The following is a 15476-nucleotide window of genomic DNA, read 5'->3' as shown; positions in this document are numbered from 1 at the left end:
AATAAGAATAATTCACAATATTACGTTTCATTTCTACCAAATTACATTTTGTCACGAATTCATTCTTCCCCTCCTTTTCCGTCACCTTTTCCCTATAAAATAAATATAATATAAGAAAAAGCATAGGTTCAATAATATTTCCCTTATATTTTTTTTATAAATTATTTGCATATTTTTTTTTATAAGTACAGTTACAAGTGTACAATGCGATTTTATATTGAAAAAAATTTATTGATATGTTATTTACCATCCCTTAAATTATTATTATTAGAATTTGAAATCAATTCATTTTTACTTTAAATCAGATTTTATTGAATAACTATGGGTATCATCACCTTTATTATCTTCCATTACTTATAACCCTTCAATTAGAATTTTATTTCTAAATATCTATCATAAAATAAAAAAAGGATTGAATTTAGGGAATTCTTATACCTTAGGCAGAATATATAATTGCAAATTTTTATATTTAACTGCTCTACCTTTTAAGGAATACGAATAAGAATAATTATGTGTTTTTTATACAATAAAATAAATTTAAAATTAGTGTAGGATAATGCTTTGAAAGACCATTCATAGTGTTGTATAAATGGCGTGATCTGAGCGATTTTTAAAAACGGAAAACTTAATATTTTCTCCAGAAAAATTTTGCCTAAGCTGAGATTTCGCTAATAGACGTTCAAACTTATGTGCCACCTATGAGCCTAATCTTCAGACTTGTCTAATATTTTTCTGGATTAAAATTGAGTTACCGATTACGAATAAGAATAATTATGTGTTTTTTATACAATAAAATAAATTTAAAATTAGTGTAGGATAATGCTTTGAAAGACTTCATAGTGTTGTATAGGCTTGATCTGAGCTATTTTTAAAAATGGAAAACTTAATATTTTATCCAGAAAAATTTTGCCTAAGCTGAGATTTCGTTAATAGACGTTCAAACTTATGTGCCCACCTATGAGCCTAATCTACAGACTTGCCTAATATTTTTCTGGATTAAAATTGAGTTACCGATTTTTAAAAATCGGCTCAAATCGAGTAGTTTAACAACACTGCCTTTTACAACTCAATAAAGCCCCAAAAATATAGTTGGAGCTATATAAGAATGAATTTTTAAATTTTAAACAATCATTCTTTAATGTTAAAAAAAATATCTTTCAATCTCACTGAAAATGTTTTTTTTTATTTAACTAGATTTTTCACTTTTATTTTAAACATTCTATAGTTGTTTGCGATTTGAAATTAAAATTGATTGTCAAATTTTTCAATTTTTATTTATCATTCGAGTTGGAGTTCGGCCCCGGTCCCAACTGACCCATGAAAATTTTTTATAAGTTTTTCGGCTATATCTCAATGGGTGGAATTGATTGGCTGGAATTTTTTATTTTTGCACAATTATAATATTGACTTTTTTGGGGGTTGATTTTATCATGAATTACACCATATATTTTTATTGTTCTCTGTTCTTAGAGGATCTTTAAATGATATATATATATATAGTCAAATAAATATATAATTTATATAATTTAAAGAAAAGACAATTTTTATAATTTATATTTAATTGTTTTCGAATGCGTTGTAAAAAAAATTATATATTTTTTTTTAAAGCACCGTTTTTTGTATATAATTATTTAATTAAATTCGATGTTATTGACACTTGTGACGAAAAATAATAAGTACGCGTTAATAAAAAAAAATTAAATCGATTTATTGCTAAAAACTTTATACAAAAATGATTTTTTTTTTAAAAAAAAAGTAAAAATTATTTACAAATCGGTGACACGAATTTTTTTACTAACCGGGATGGATAATCGGTATCTGTTCAGTTCGGATTTGGAAGTTTTTCTAATGATTTTGAATTTTTTTAAAAATTTTTATAGGAATTCATTTGTTATTTTTATTTTAAATTGAATTCTATATTATATTCCACGTAATATTGGTAAGAAAAACAAACTTTTTTTGTTAAAATTAATATAATAAAGAATTAAGTCATTTTGTATTAATTATTAATCCTTATTATTAAAATGTAGAACTTTCTTTTATTATATAAATGAAATATCTATTAGTATATTTTTGAAAAATTTTATTTTATTTATCCTGACATTAATTTGTAATTTAAAAAAAAAAATTTACTAATAAAAATAATAGAAATTTGGACTTCAAACTTTTAAAACTTGTTTTAAAATTTTTTATAAGTTTTGCTTCTGCACTAGTTCGAATAATCGCTTAAAACGTTTCGTTCTGAAGATATGAACTTAATAAAATAATTTTATATTTAATTATAAGGTGTTTATGGTTCCTAAAAGGGGGTGATTTTTTAAAAATATTTATACCAGAGCTCAAAAGATCCCCTCCCCATTCCACTGACGTTGAGATCCCCTCTGGCTGATTAAATGAAACAATTTAATAATGAGTATTGACTATCTCCAGACTTCTCTATATCTCCTCTTTTTTTCAAACTTTAAATGATAAATGATTAAAGACAAAATATTTTTTATTCCTCCGATCTCCAAATGATTGATAAAGCCGCCAAAAGAAGACTTCCAGATATTGGCGGTTTCTTTTGATTTAAAATAATTATATATCTGAACTTTCGCCCATCCATGAGGTTCTTAAGTGGCAAATTTACCAGTATATATTTCGGGTAATAGATCTTGAACCGTTTTTTTGAAGAGACGCTCGAGACGTGGACTGGGGAAGCTCAAAGCTTAGATTGGCATTTTTCTGAAGTATTTCCATGTTACGTAGTATCTATGCAGTGTATATATATAAGTCAGGGTATGATTTGGACTAAGAATCCCATCCACGATTAATATATATTAAAAAAATTTCTTATCTTATCTCATTTTTAATAAAATTTGTGGGCTTTGTTTAGAAAATTACTATATATTGGCTGACGTCATATATTAATTACCCATATATTTTACTCAAACACTCCTACCTTTTCTTCAAAATAAAAGGATTGACATTTTTTTTTTATAAAAAATTTTAAAAACGTAAAATAATGGCTAAAGTCCGTCTGGTTAAACTCCCTTTTAAAAAAATCGATAAATTTATTATTTCTCGAAATTATAAAAATTGGTTCTTTTTTTTTATATTTTAAAATATAATTTTTAAAAAAAATTTTCAAATCTCAATTAAAACGAAATTATATTTATTTAGACAAGGAAGTCATTTTATTAATTTTGTGACCACAATATCGATTTTCGCGAATTCTCTCTCGCGTCCTACCTGTGTTTGTTTATTTCTTTTTATATTATTGAATATAATAGTTTATTTTGTTACGCTGGGGGGGGGGGGTTATTTATTGGTAAATTTCAGAGTTGTCACAAAAATGTGGTATCGGTATCTAGATACCTTTTTAAAGATACATTTGGATAAATATACCTTTATTTAACGCTTTTTTTTAAATATTAAAAACAAAAATATTTGAATTCATTTTATTTGATATGAGCATATAATTTAGATAAATATTTATTAAAAAATATTAAGACCAATATAATAAATATATATGTATAAAATTGGCTTATTATACAACGCTAACTGTATATGCAGAGTAAGTTGTTCAGTCAAATAATAGCACTTAAAAATTGGCATAAGTGTTTAGCGTTGTAATAAAATACAATGTTTGTTTTTGCGTGATTTACCAATTTCCGCATTTGTAATGCACTAAACCCGAACGCTTCAATTTGCAGGAGCTAGATGTCCTAATCAACTTCCTTAGTGGCGCTTTTAAAATGCTTTAAATTGTTAAAACAAATAGGAGATAAAATTACCACCTTTAACATTTAAGATTGCAGGCCTAAGAGTATTTTTAATTTTTCCCTGTAATATTTCTTTGAAAAGAATCAAGTTAGGATAGATGTATCTTAATGCAATAGTAGTAAAAAAAAATATCAAATTGAAACTTAATAATCCTAAATACAATTTACACTACCCTTCTTTTATTTACCCTGTCTTAGAGAAGAGGTTTATGTTTTAGTTTTACCTTTAAAAAAAGTAATTATCATTTTATGTTCAGAGTTCACACACTCAAAAGTCAAAATAACCCGCCGATTTTTGAAGGAAAAAAAAATAAATCGAAAGACAAACAATTTGATTGTACTGTCTTATTTTATTTTTATTTTTTAAAAATTACTGTATTTTTTGTTTTAAAATAATAAAATGTCTTTCAAATACGCGCAGAAACTAGGACACAAAAAAAACGATTATGTTTTTAAAATAAGATTCTGTTTTTTTCCCCTTGTTTATTTTAAAATATGATATTTCGAAATGAAATGGTTTTGACACACAATAAAACAAAAGTAGAGAAAAAGGTTTTCATTCCACATCCATGTTATCAAAATATAGCTATTTGTTTTTTTTGTATCTTTTTTTTCTTCTTCTATATTTCCATTCCTTAATAAAAATTTTTATCTTCTTATTTAAGATTTTTTAAAGTTTAAATCTTATCTCTCCCTTTCCACTAACCCCACCACCACAACCATTAACTTTATTAAAGTTTTTGATATTGATTTCTTTCTATATAAAATAAATAAACAAACAAAAATAACACTCTAAATTAAAAGATTATATTTTAGTAACTTAATACTCTCAATTTTAATCTTTTAACTAACTAACTTACACTCCATTTAGAAAAGTATATTAATTATTTAATTTATCTATCTAATTCCATTTTCAATATATATTTTTTTTCTTCTATATTTAAATACATAAAAAAAAGCTTATTAAAATAACGACACGAAATTTACTAAAAAAATTCCCTAAAATTTTTTTAAATAACTTTATAATAATCAAAAATCAATTTTTTTTTAATATAAAACTCTTTCATCGTAACCTCCGACCTTGTCCTTGTTGCTCTTTTCTTATTTTATTTTGTCAGTTTAATTAAATAATCTAGTTTTTTTTTTAAACTTTAATATTTTATTTTTTAAAAAACTAATTAATTCAGGTGATAATGAATTTTTAAGATACGTAAATCAATTGATATTTTTATATATACATTATTTTTTGTTTTTAAATTTTTACTTTACTCTTAATTTTTTTTTTTAAAAAATTTTTTTAATTTGAAGTTATAAAAAAATATATAGTATTTTTCTAGTGTTGATTAAACTGCTCAATATTAGGCGATTTTCAAAAATGACTAACTCAATATTTTACCCACAAAAATATCACGCAAGCCTGAAGATTTTCCTAATAGATGGCACAAAGATCTAGACATTATTATCGAAATCTCGAGGCTTAGTCAATATTTTTGTGGCTAAAATATATATTAAGCCATTTTTAAAAATCTGCTCAAACGAGCCGTTTAACAACATTAAATTTTTCTAATGCATCGATTTAATTCGCTGTTCTTTGGAATCTCCTTGGTGAAACTGGAAGTCATGGCTAGCTGCGCCCATTTCAAAGACCTGACTGAATCCTGGACCAATTTTAGCGAACCAGGCCTTCAAAATATCCCACCGGAATTCAAAAAAATAAAATATCAGGCTCATTATTTAGTTAAGTTCCCAAAAAGGAGCTATAATTAATTTTATAGAAGGTTTCTATAAAGATATTATTTGTCGGGAAATTTTTCTCAGCTCGTTTAAAATTGCCTTGATATTTATTTTTGCTTAGAAGTGTTAAAAATATACACTGGCGGAGAAATATAGAAAATACCTTCAAACTAAATTTTATATAACTTTTAAATACTCGTAATTATTACCATACATTTATTATTATGAAATATCTTTTATGTTTAAATATTTGATAAATATTCACAATTCAAATTACAAATATTTAAACCAATGACCGATGTCCTAACTCCGATTGCAAATACTGAATCAAAATGGTTCTAAAAATCTAACAGGTGAGCCTTTTCAATATCCCAACATCAGATTTTTGGATCTACTGACAGCGAGACAAATTTTTTTTACGCTTTCCTTAAAAATTACCTAGCCACGTATAAACGCATAAAAAAATCATACAATTAGTTGAATGTGTTCCAACAAATTTTTTTTGGTATTATTTAAGTTAATATCACAATATAAAAAGAAATGCGAAGGTCAATCTATCTATTGAGAAACTTTGTGCGAAAATTGTTTATAAACTTTTTAATAATAAAATAATCATCATATTTATCAAATTAAAATTCAAAAGTATTGATCTTTTTCTTTCTCGTATATATTATAATTATACTATTCTTTATCGATTTTACACATTATATTTATCTATTATAAATATTTTTATAAGTTTTTATTATTCAAACTTGTAAATTATTTTAAAATAATAAAAAAAAATTTTGCCAAAATATTAAAGCGATTTAGTAGAGCCATAATTATGATTTTATATTTTTGTTAAAAAAAAATATTTTTATTTTCATTTTGACCTTTAATTAAGTTTTTAAAAGACCGTAAACAAGTCCTTATTATTATAGGATTCCTCTAATAACTAATAATTGTAATAAGAAATTAAACCAATTTTTTTTATCATTACTTATCCATAAATATCAGAATTTATCATAATCGTATTCTCTTATAATTCAAAAAAATAAATAAAATAATTAAGATCCCTTCCCCAATTGCTTCTTCGCCCTCAAAGACACACGAAAATCTTGTCACATCTGAATATCCACTCGATAAAAACTTGAATTTCGTCCATAACGGATTTCTATCGACTACCGATCTTAGCAACACCGAAGACGATATTATACCTTTCTTCCCCGAAGAATACGAGAAAATTACTGATAACATTCCGTCTCATACCGAAATGAAAGTTGATAGAAGCGGATACAAGTCAAGGGACGACAAAGATGGGGTGGGTAACATTGATAGAGACAAAAACAACCATTCGATTGATACAAATGTGAACCGAAGGGGATACATTACTCCAAAAAAGAAGGAGAAAAACGACGGGGAAACAGAATACAAGTTAAAAGCTAGAGTGACATCCCCCTCTCCCAAAAAGGCTTACGATGATTCTGACGATAGTCAGGCCTTCGTCACTACTACCAGCACTACCACATTCACCAAAAACGTAACAACCTCCCGACAGACCACACGCTTATTACCCGTCGGTTATGACTATAAATACCGATCAAAACCCAGCGAATACCGATATTACACGGAACCGGTTTTGAATTATAGGTGCTCGACATATTTCCCTGATATTACCAGCACTTATCGTCGATATCAGAGCTATTATAACAACGACGATCCCGATTTTCAACCTAAAAATTACGGATTCGATCGCAAAAATTACAATTTTGAGCGACCAACTCATTATTCGCCCGCCGCATTTGATACTGATTCTTACGGTGAAGCGGATCTCTTCACGTCCCGCGTCCACGAACTTACTCATAGGTTAGAGGAGAGACGTGTCGAAGAAGAAAGTTGTCGGAGTCGTCTCAGGAAGTCTAACATCGAAGAGAAAAGGTACCACGATAATGACGCAAGTTCGTTCGAGAATTTGAAAATTGAAGGAAAGGAAACAACGGGGGGCAAGGTCTTCAGAGACATTAACAAAAACAGAAACTCGTACAAGAAGAGAAGGGGGAAGAGGCCACAACGTCTATCTTACTCGGATGACTGTCTGTCCCTCTCGTTGCCCCAAAAGATCGCCAGCCAATTACTCGAGCCTGCCTTGCGCCGAGATAAGGACAATTCCAAACGCCTCAATACTACCCCCCATATTTTTTCGCCCGATCACAACCGTAACCAAAAATGGGTTAATAAAGTTGACCATGAAAACTTAAACAATACAACCACCAGTTGTAACGATGAAAATATTTTTCCCAAACAGAACAGCATGACCAGTAAAACGACCAGCAAAGGAGGAGCCGGTTCCACCAATAATGACAAATGGTACGACCCCTCGCTTCTCACTACTATCAACAACTCCACCTCTTACCCACCCGCTTCATCTTCCTCCTCATCTCACCTTTCTTTCCAGCGTCACGATTTCACCATGTCTAACCCGGATTGGGTCGACAGCCATGACCAACTATCGGTATTGGCGACTAATACGAACAACCCCTGCCCCACCGGTGATTCGCCTGGTAAAAATATAAATATGATACTTTCCGACCACACTCATTCGTCGATCCCTGCCGCAGGTTTATCTTCATTATTTAAACCAAGCTCCTCTCACCTACATAGCGATAACAACAGTAGCGGAACAAGTTATTACGGAGGAAGAGATGATAAGTTTTACAGTTTTGAAGACGCCGCCGCTTCTCCTTATTACAGTTGCGGACGATTCGCGACTGACAAGAAGCAACGGCACTGCCGTCCACAGGATAGTGGTTCGCTGACTAGCACGAGCGAGTCCATGTGGGACCCTTACCAGGTTTTTTTATCTTATTTTAAATAAGAAAGGATGTTAATCTGCCTTATTATCAGCTATCAAAACATGTTTCAAAACTTCGACCCAGCCCATTAGGACTTTCGGAAGCCCGCGATATATATTATATTTTAATATATAATATACCATGTAGAGATTGCCCCATTGTATATCTATCCTTTTGTTAATATATAATTATAGGAATTGGTGATTTTATCAAAAGGGAGGGGGGAGCTTTAAATGGTCTATTAACTATACATCCTTATTATAAAATAATAGACCAACAATAGCCTTTACATAAATGAGTTAAACTAAATGAAATTAGGCATTTAAATATTAAAATGAAGTTACAATTTTGGGATTTAAAATTTTTTTTCTCAAATTTAATTGAATACCCGTTATATAATTCTCCTTTTTTTGAGCTATAATATATTTTGTCATGAATACTATAATATATAAGTAAGTTAAATAATGACCTCATCACGCTAGTGTTAAGTATTGCAAAACAATAAATAATTTCAAACTAGGCTCCCTTATATTCTCCGACCGACGAAGACGAACACCCTTCTGCTTTGAAAGATGCCACGAATAATGAGGTCGTCAACCCGAATTATCGTCAATCAATCGCGGTCGAAGGACTTCCACAAGGTTCCATAGATTATAACAACGAAGGGGACTATAGCGACGACAGCGGAAGGATATCATTCGATACTCCTAGAGATATTATTACTACCAGATTCATCCAAAATTTTTGCCAAAGAATCAAAGTTGGTCGAATAAAATAAAAAAAATGCCTTGTTTTTATTTGAAAATTTTGTGATAGTTTTTCTTTTTTGACTTGGTAGCGAAATAATGACAAACATTTTGTGAAATCTTATTTTCACCATTTTGTGAAATCATATTTCGCATGTTTTATTATTTTTGGGTTGAGAGGCAAAATCAAATTCATTTCGTTTAGTTTGAACTAAGCCATTGATTGAAAAAAAAGTTGTATAAACAAAGGAATGGGCACCGGGAATGCCAATAAGTGTTTTTAAACTTTTTGACACCATACAGGGATATCTATTGGATTATATTTTTCTTTTGAAAACATTTTTTAATTAATTTTGGTTTAATTTTATCTATTTTTTGAATAAATATCAGAGATTTGTAGAGTTAACCATATGCATGGCCCGTCCAAGATTTAATAAAAAATTCTCAGCTCGGCCCGGGGTTTTTTTAAAAATTTTCCGTCCGGATTTCTTTCAAAAATAAATTTCGCTTAGGGTATGGTAAATTCTTATCTACCTATTCGTCGTAAAATGAGTGAGTCTTAATCACCACGATTTCAAGTTGACGGATTGATGGTAATTCTCTTATTTCCTGTTCCTCTTGTGATTTTAAATAGTCTTTTATACAAATACCAATCAGCGCACGTTCTTTCCCTGGCAACGTACGTAATTGCCTGAATTTGGTACAGAGAAAAAGAGAGATAAACTCATACTCATCTAAAATAAAGTTTTCTCTTAAAAAGTGTATTATATTTTAAATATTGTGTGTATCTTTTTTTGCTTTTAATTTGATTGAATAGCACCTAATATATTGATAAGTCGAACAATTAATTTGAATAATATTTTACTAGATATATTTATAAGGGTCCAAAAAATGGAGATAGGAAATACGATAAGTGAATGAATGTGATATATTGTTCTGATGCACAATTTTTAATATATTTTATTTATTTTTAATTTTTGTGGACAATAAAATGCCAACTTTAACTCACATCAATTTGTTCTAATTTTATAAAAAATTTTGTAACTCATATAACAACCCTCCTTATTTCATGTTTACTTCTTAAAACCATATAGTTTTTTTTAGCCACGGTAGCCTTTCTTGCTTAGTGTCGTCATTTTTTAATTCTATAATTAGACTACGAGAAAACCTGTTTGAAAAAGGTAGGGATGTGGAAATAAAAATTATAGATTTAAATCAATTTCTAAATATTATAATAATTAAAATTCATTACTTACAATTCATGATATTTAACTACAAGCAAAATACTTGAAATTTAACTATTTTATTGAATAAATTGAAAAAAATTTTTAGTGTCGTTTCCTAAGCTTAGAATTTATTATAATATTAATTTTTTTTTCAACAATTTATTCGTTCTTATATTTGTAACACTTAATAATTCAAATTTTTTAAAGTGTGAATTTCACCAATAAAGAATAAGATTTTTTTATTAAAATATTTAATGGAAAAACTAATTTTCCAGCTTTTTCTAGTCCAAGGTGAAAACATTATATTACTAAATGTTTCTTATTTTGGTTTGGTATTTAATTATTAATACCAGGTGTGCCATTCAATTGTGATTTTTTTTGCAATACATTCAATGATTTTGTGATAGAAATTAGTATATTTAAAAGATGGTTTGAGGCTGACATTTATCACTTCTGGGATAAATAATTTTGTCGATATTTTTTTCAAATTTTACATAATATTCACTTATATCCTTGGATCTATTTGTGCGATCTGTCTATCCTCACTAGGATCCTTTAGAGCAGTAGCATTATTATTTATAAAATATTTAATATTTTGTCACTTTACACCTACATCAAAATCATTAGAAGTATATTAAGCAGAGAACTGCAGCCCGTGTACGTATTTTAATCAAAAAAATTTTTTTATAAATACCCGGCCAGGTCTTATATTTTAAAACCGAATATTTTGAATCGCCATAATTAGCTATAAAAATTATAAATAAGTAATATATTTAATAAAAATCAGAGTCGGGCCGAAAATTTTTATTTGCAAATGGTACCTCGCAGATCTCTGAATAAGTATATGCGCATTGTGTATTTCCAATATCAGAATTTGTAATAATACCATATTCCTTCATTATCCTTAATTATGCTTGTTTTTGTATTTATAAAAACCTATTTCTTTAAAGATATCAGATATGACTAAACAAATTTCTGCATAAATTACTACATTAAAAGCTTTGGTCATATAAAATATAAGGTTTTGTAGGAATAATTTGATTTTTTGAATTTTTATAAAAATAAATGATTTAAAATACACCCTGGAAAATGGATAATATGTGACTAAAAAAGCTTTATTTAATTTTCTCCCCATAAAATTAATCGCTCAGAACAAAACTCAATCTCAAAGATCTTCCTCGAACGCCGATTCAGCCCTGGCCGTCGTGTTCGATTCTGATAGTGATATCGAAGACCTAAAATCCCTTCTCGTTATCTCCAAAAAGGACCTCAAAAGAGCCCAAAATGCTTATCAAAAACTCAGTAATATCAAACTCTCTTCTATTATTATTATTGTTGATGGTAAATTCAACATATATCTCATATCTTTTAAAATTTAAAAGGCGGCAGTGATGGGAAACACCTCAATATTTCAGAAGTTCGGGATCGATTGGACGGTAGTTTTGAAGGGAACATTGGGAACAAATTGGAAGAAAGTAAGAGAGTTAAAGAGGTCATCGACGTCGCTACTAATAAAGCAAAATTAGACGATTTGGTGAGAACTTTCAATTTTTTTTTATCATTAATATAAATTTTTATTCTGCAAAAATATGTAAATAATATCTAGTGTTAATAAAAAAAAATTTAATCAAGCTCTTTCTAAGAAATCGCTTTGGATTTTATCACTTCTAGCAACAATTATTTACTATAAAAAATAATTAAATTTGTTTAAAATCTCCCCCCCCCCCAACACATCTTTCTCAAATATTAATTTTTGTTTTTTTTAGCCCAACCTGATATCTATATGCCGGACCCATATATATTTCCTCAAAACGGTGATCGAAAACATATACCCCGAGATGTCAGAAAATAGTCATCTTACATCTTCTTCCAAGAAGAAATCTTGCAAAAGATTAAATTTGCAGGACAAAAATAAGACCTTTTTGCTGCACGATAAATGGCAACAGCTGCATTACAAGCTTAACATCATGAAGGAGGGTGTCACTAAGGAAGGAATGGATATAATTAATAATTCCAGGAACGACGAGAGCTCTAATGCCGCTTACCAAATCGAATTTTCGGTGGATATTTATTAATACACATAATATTAAGACTATATCTTATTGAGAACTTTATTAATAATTCAATTTTATATTATATTTAACATTAAGGAAACATAAAGCTAGAAACTATCCTTGTGATATAATAATAATGTTATTTAAAGGATCTTATTTCACAAATCGTCGTTCCAAAATATTTTGCAATTTTATTGAAATTTTAAAAAAATAATGTAAATATCCATTCATTCAAAAGCGATTGCCGAACGCTCAACAAGCTATAAATAATCTATTGCGTCACAGCGGTGACGATGTTTTGTGTTCGCCGAATGGTCTTGTTGAGAGTACTAAGCATATAGGGATGGAAAGTTTTATGGAATCTAGCAACGATTTAATCAAAAAGTAAATAATTCGAACTCGAATAATTTTTTTCTGTTTTTTGGAAGCCTCATGATAAATTGAAATCCTTAGAATGGGTTAAAAGTTATGATTGGCATTCTTAGCTTTAAAATAGTTACATATTATTTTTTATCTTCAAAATTATTTAAAATAATTAAGCTTTTATCATAACAATCTTAGAAGGTTATTAGTTGCTGATTTTAATTTCAAGCAATCATTTTTTTTATTAATCAAGATTGACAGATCGCATTATCAACTTGCAATCGATTAAAGAGGATCTCACTCCCTCCAGGACCAGTCACAGTGATAGCTTGATTAATTTGATTCATAGAAGGTCTAACCCAAAAACCATTTCCACCAGGGATACAAACACCGATACCCATGATTTAATGTAATAATTAGAATATATTTTGTTTTATAGTTACCCCTTCCCCTTCGATCTCCATACATAGCAAACTTTCAAAATAATTTTAGGCCCAGTCCGGGGAAATATAAGTGCTCTAGGAATAAAAAGATTTTTGCCTCTTTTTTTTCAGAAAAAAATTATATTATTTTGAACGCCATTAAAATCTTTCTTTCGTTTATTTTATTTTTAGTGTTTTGTTTTGCTATTTTATTTTATAACAAACCTGGGTAAAAAATATATCTGATTACCTAATGATTATTTATTCAGTGCAGAAATAAAAAATTAGAAATTAAATATAACAAACCAGTTCCCCATGGACTACTTGTGTTTTCTCTCGCCTTTGAATTGCTGTAAATTTTAAAACAAACACTAATTCTATAATTATAATTTTTTTTTAATAATAAAAAAAAAAATTTTAATTACAAATATTGCCGATTAAATCATATTATCTTATCAGTGGCTCGTTGGTCTAGGGGTATGATTCTCGCTTTGGGTGCGAGAGGTCCCGGGTTCAAATCCCGGACGGGCCCAATTTTTTTAAATTTCGATTTTGTATTATTTGTTTGTTTTGGAAAAGGGAATGGTAGGTAAACAAACGTTGTTTTGTTTGCTTCTTTTTTTAAAAAAATATTACTCTATTTTCTACAATTGTCATGAAATTCTATTTAAAAATTAATTATATATTGATAAATCAGGCTAAAATTTAAAGCATTGCGATTTATATTAAATAAAATATAAGTAAATTCTTTAAATGAAACCGTCATTTACTAATCCTTTATGGCTTCCACCACCCAGGTAATGATATTTCTTGCCAGTTGCTACTATTATTAAATCATTGCATGAAAATTATTTTATATGCTGACTCCTGTATCAATTGAAAATAGAAACTTCATTACAATTCCCAATCATTCCAGTTTGCAATCGATGTCATTACTCATATTTTTTAAAATAGCTCTTCAGTAAATAGTTTAAAAATTGAGAGATTTCTCAATTATCGCAGGAGGATAAATTTTTTATTTTTCCTTTATATAATTTTCTATCCTACTTCAAATTAAATTTATATATATATTTGTTAATTGAAGAAGTCCCAGATCCTCGTTTCACAAATTGAATGACAAAAATTTTTGGAGATACTTTGCTTTCGCTATGCTAACCCTAGCGCTTCTCTCAGCCTATTTTTACGTCTTTCAGCCATCATGCTGCAACAATACGAACAATTTCAAAAGATCCCTCAATTTCGTGCTTAATTACCCCTACGGGAAACCTCCAACTTGAAAATCTTTCCAATTCCATTCTCTGGCCTCAGCCGGATATATGTTATATTTATCATTCATATTTTTCTTTTTTAAGAAGAAGCTATGTATTATATTAACTTAGAGCATCAATGTATTAAAATTCTTATTGTCCATTCTTTTTACATGGTAAATGTGAATCACAATATATTCCTACTTTTTTGATGATATATTTTGTTAACAAGCCTAAATATGTTGGTTAATAACCTTTACATGAACGTTAACTGGGTTTGCATTAAAATATTTCTATTTTTTTTATAAATTAAAAATTTTTTGGTATATATAGTTGTTAAAATAATCGAATAATCAGAGTATTATTTATATAAAATCCCAAATATGGCAACGTTACTAAATGATACATTTGTTACACCAATTGGATCATACATTTACTAGTAATAAAAGTATAATGACTTTTAAATCATTTTTCTCTTTATTTAAAAAATAAGAACTTGCTCATTCATTATACCTTATTATATCCATTTATATGTATTCAATTTTTTTTTAAAAAATATACATATTCCTAAAATTTATTGTGTATTTTAGCATTGTAATTCTGTGTACTTTAATTGATTATAAATTTTAAATCAATGTTTATTTTTTTGTAATAAGCAAAAAAAAATTCCAATTTAGTAACCATAAAAAACTACCTTTTAATTTTTTTATATTTTATTTAATTTTGTAAGTTTTAGTTTAGGAATAATATAATATTTTATAATCTTTTTTATTAAAATTTATTCTTCTTCAGTTAATTATCATTTTGGCGACCATATTATTAAATTTTCAGAATATAAGATACTCAATTATTTATTTATTTTTTTTACATTTTTTTTAACCAAAACCAGGAAAATTTAGAATTTTATCAAAAAAATATTTTTTAGATGTAAAAAACAATGTCTTAATCATCACTATATTTATTCATATATTTTTTTCTTAAAGATTTCTTATAAAATTGTCCCTCCTCATCCATCAATTTTTAAAGAGTTTATAGAAAGATAAAATTTATGATTTAATGATATTTTTGGACAGTATATTCTTTTTTGCA

General features: G+C 28.0%; 1 protein-coding gene and 1 non-coding gene across 2 annotated transcripts in view; both read left to right on the top strand.

Annotated features, from left to right (window-relative positions):
• Nucleotides 1-14797, top strand: part of LOC135928927 (uncharacterized) — a 69150-nt gene extending 54353 nt beyond the window's left edge. The window contains exons 7-14 of the mRNA XM_065465377.1: nucleotides 6550-8328; nucleotides 8850-9089; nucleotides 11453-11603; nucleotides 11684-11835; nucleotides 12068-12361; nucleotides 12594-12739; nucleotides 12972-13127; nucleotides 14225-14797. Of these exons, the coding sequence (XP_065321449.1) occupies nucleotides 6550-8328; nucleotides 8850-9089; nucleotides 11453-11603; nucleotides 11684-11835; nucleotides 12068-12361; nucleotides 12594-12739; nucleotides 12972-13127; nucleotides 14225-14417 (3111 nt within the window). The 3' untranslated portion in view covers nucleotides 14418-14797. The remainder of the gene's footprint in view (nucleotides 1-6549; nucleotides 8329-8849; nucleotides 9090-11452; nucleotides 11604-11683; nucleotides 11836-12067; nucleotides 12362-12593; nucleotides 12740-12971; nucleotides 13128-14224) is intronic.
• Nucleotides 13601-13672, top strand: Trnap-ugg (transfer RNA proline (anticodon UGG)). Its single transcript has one exon. It is a non-coding gene; the product is annotated as a tRNA-Pro (tRNA).
• Nucleotides 14798-15476: the final 679 nt, after the last annotated feature.

This window comes from Gordionus sp. m RMFG-2023, chromosome 4, assembly GCF_954871325.1.
Source record: "Gordionus sp. m RMFG-2023 chromosome 4, tfGorSpeb1-WG-v2, whole genome shotgun sequence".
Taxonomy (NCBI): domain Eukaryota; kingdom Metazoa; phylum Nematomorpha; class Gordioida; order Chordodea; family Parachordodidae; genus Gordionus; species Gordionus sp. m RMFG-2023.
Note: the sequence above shows the minus strand (reverse complement) of the source record. Positions and strands in the feature narration are given on the sequence as shown.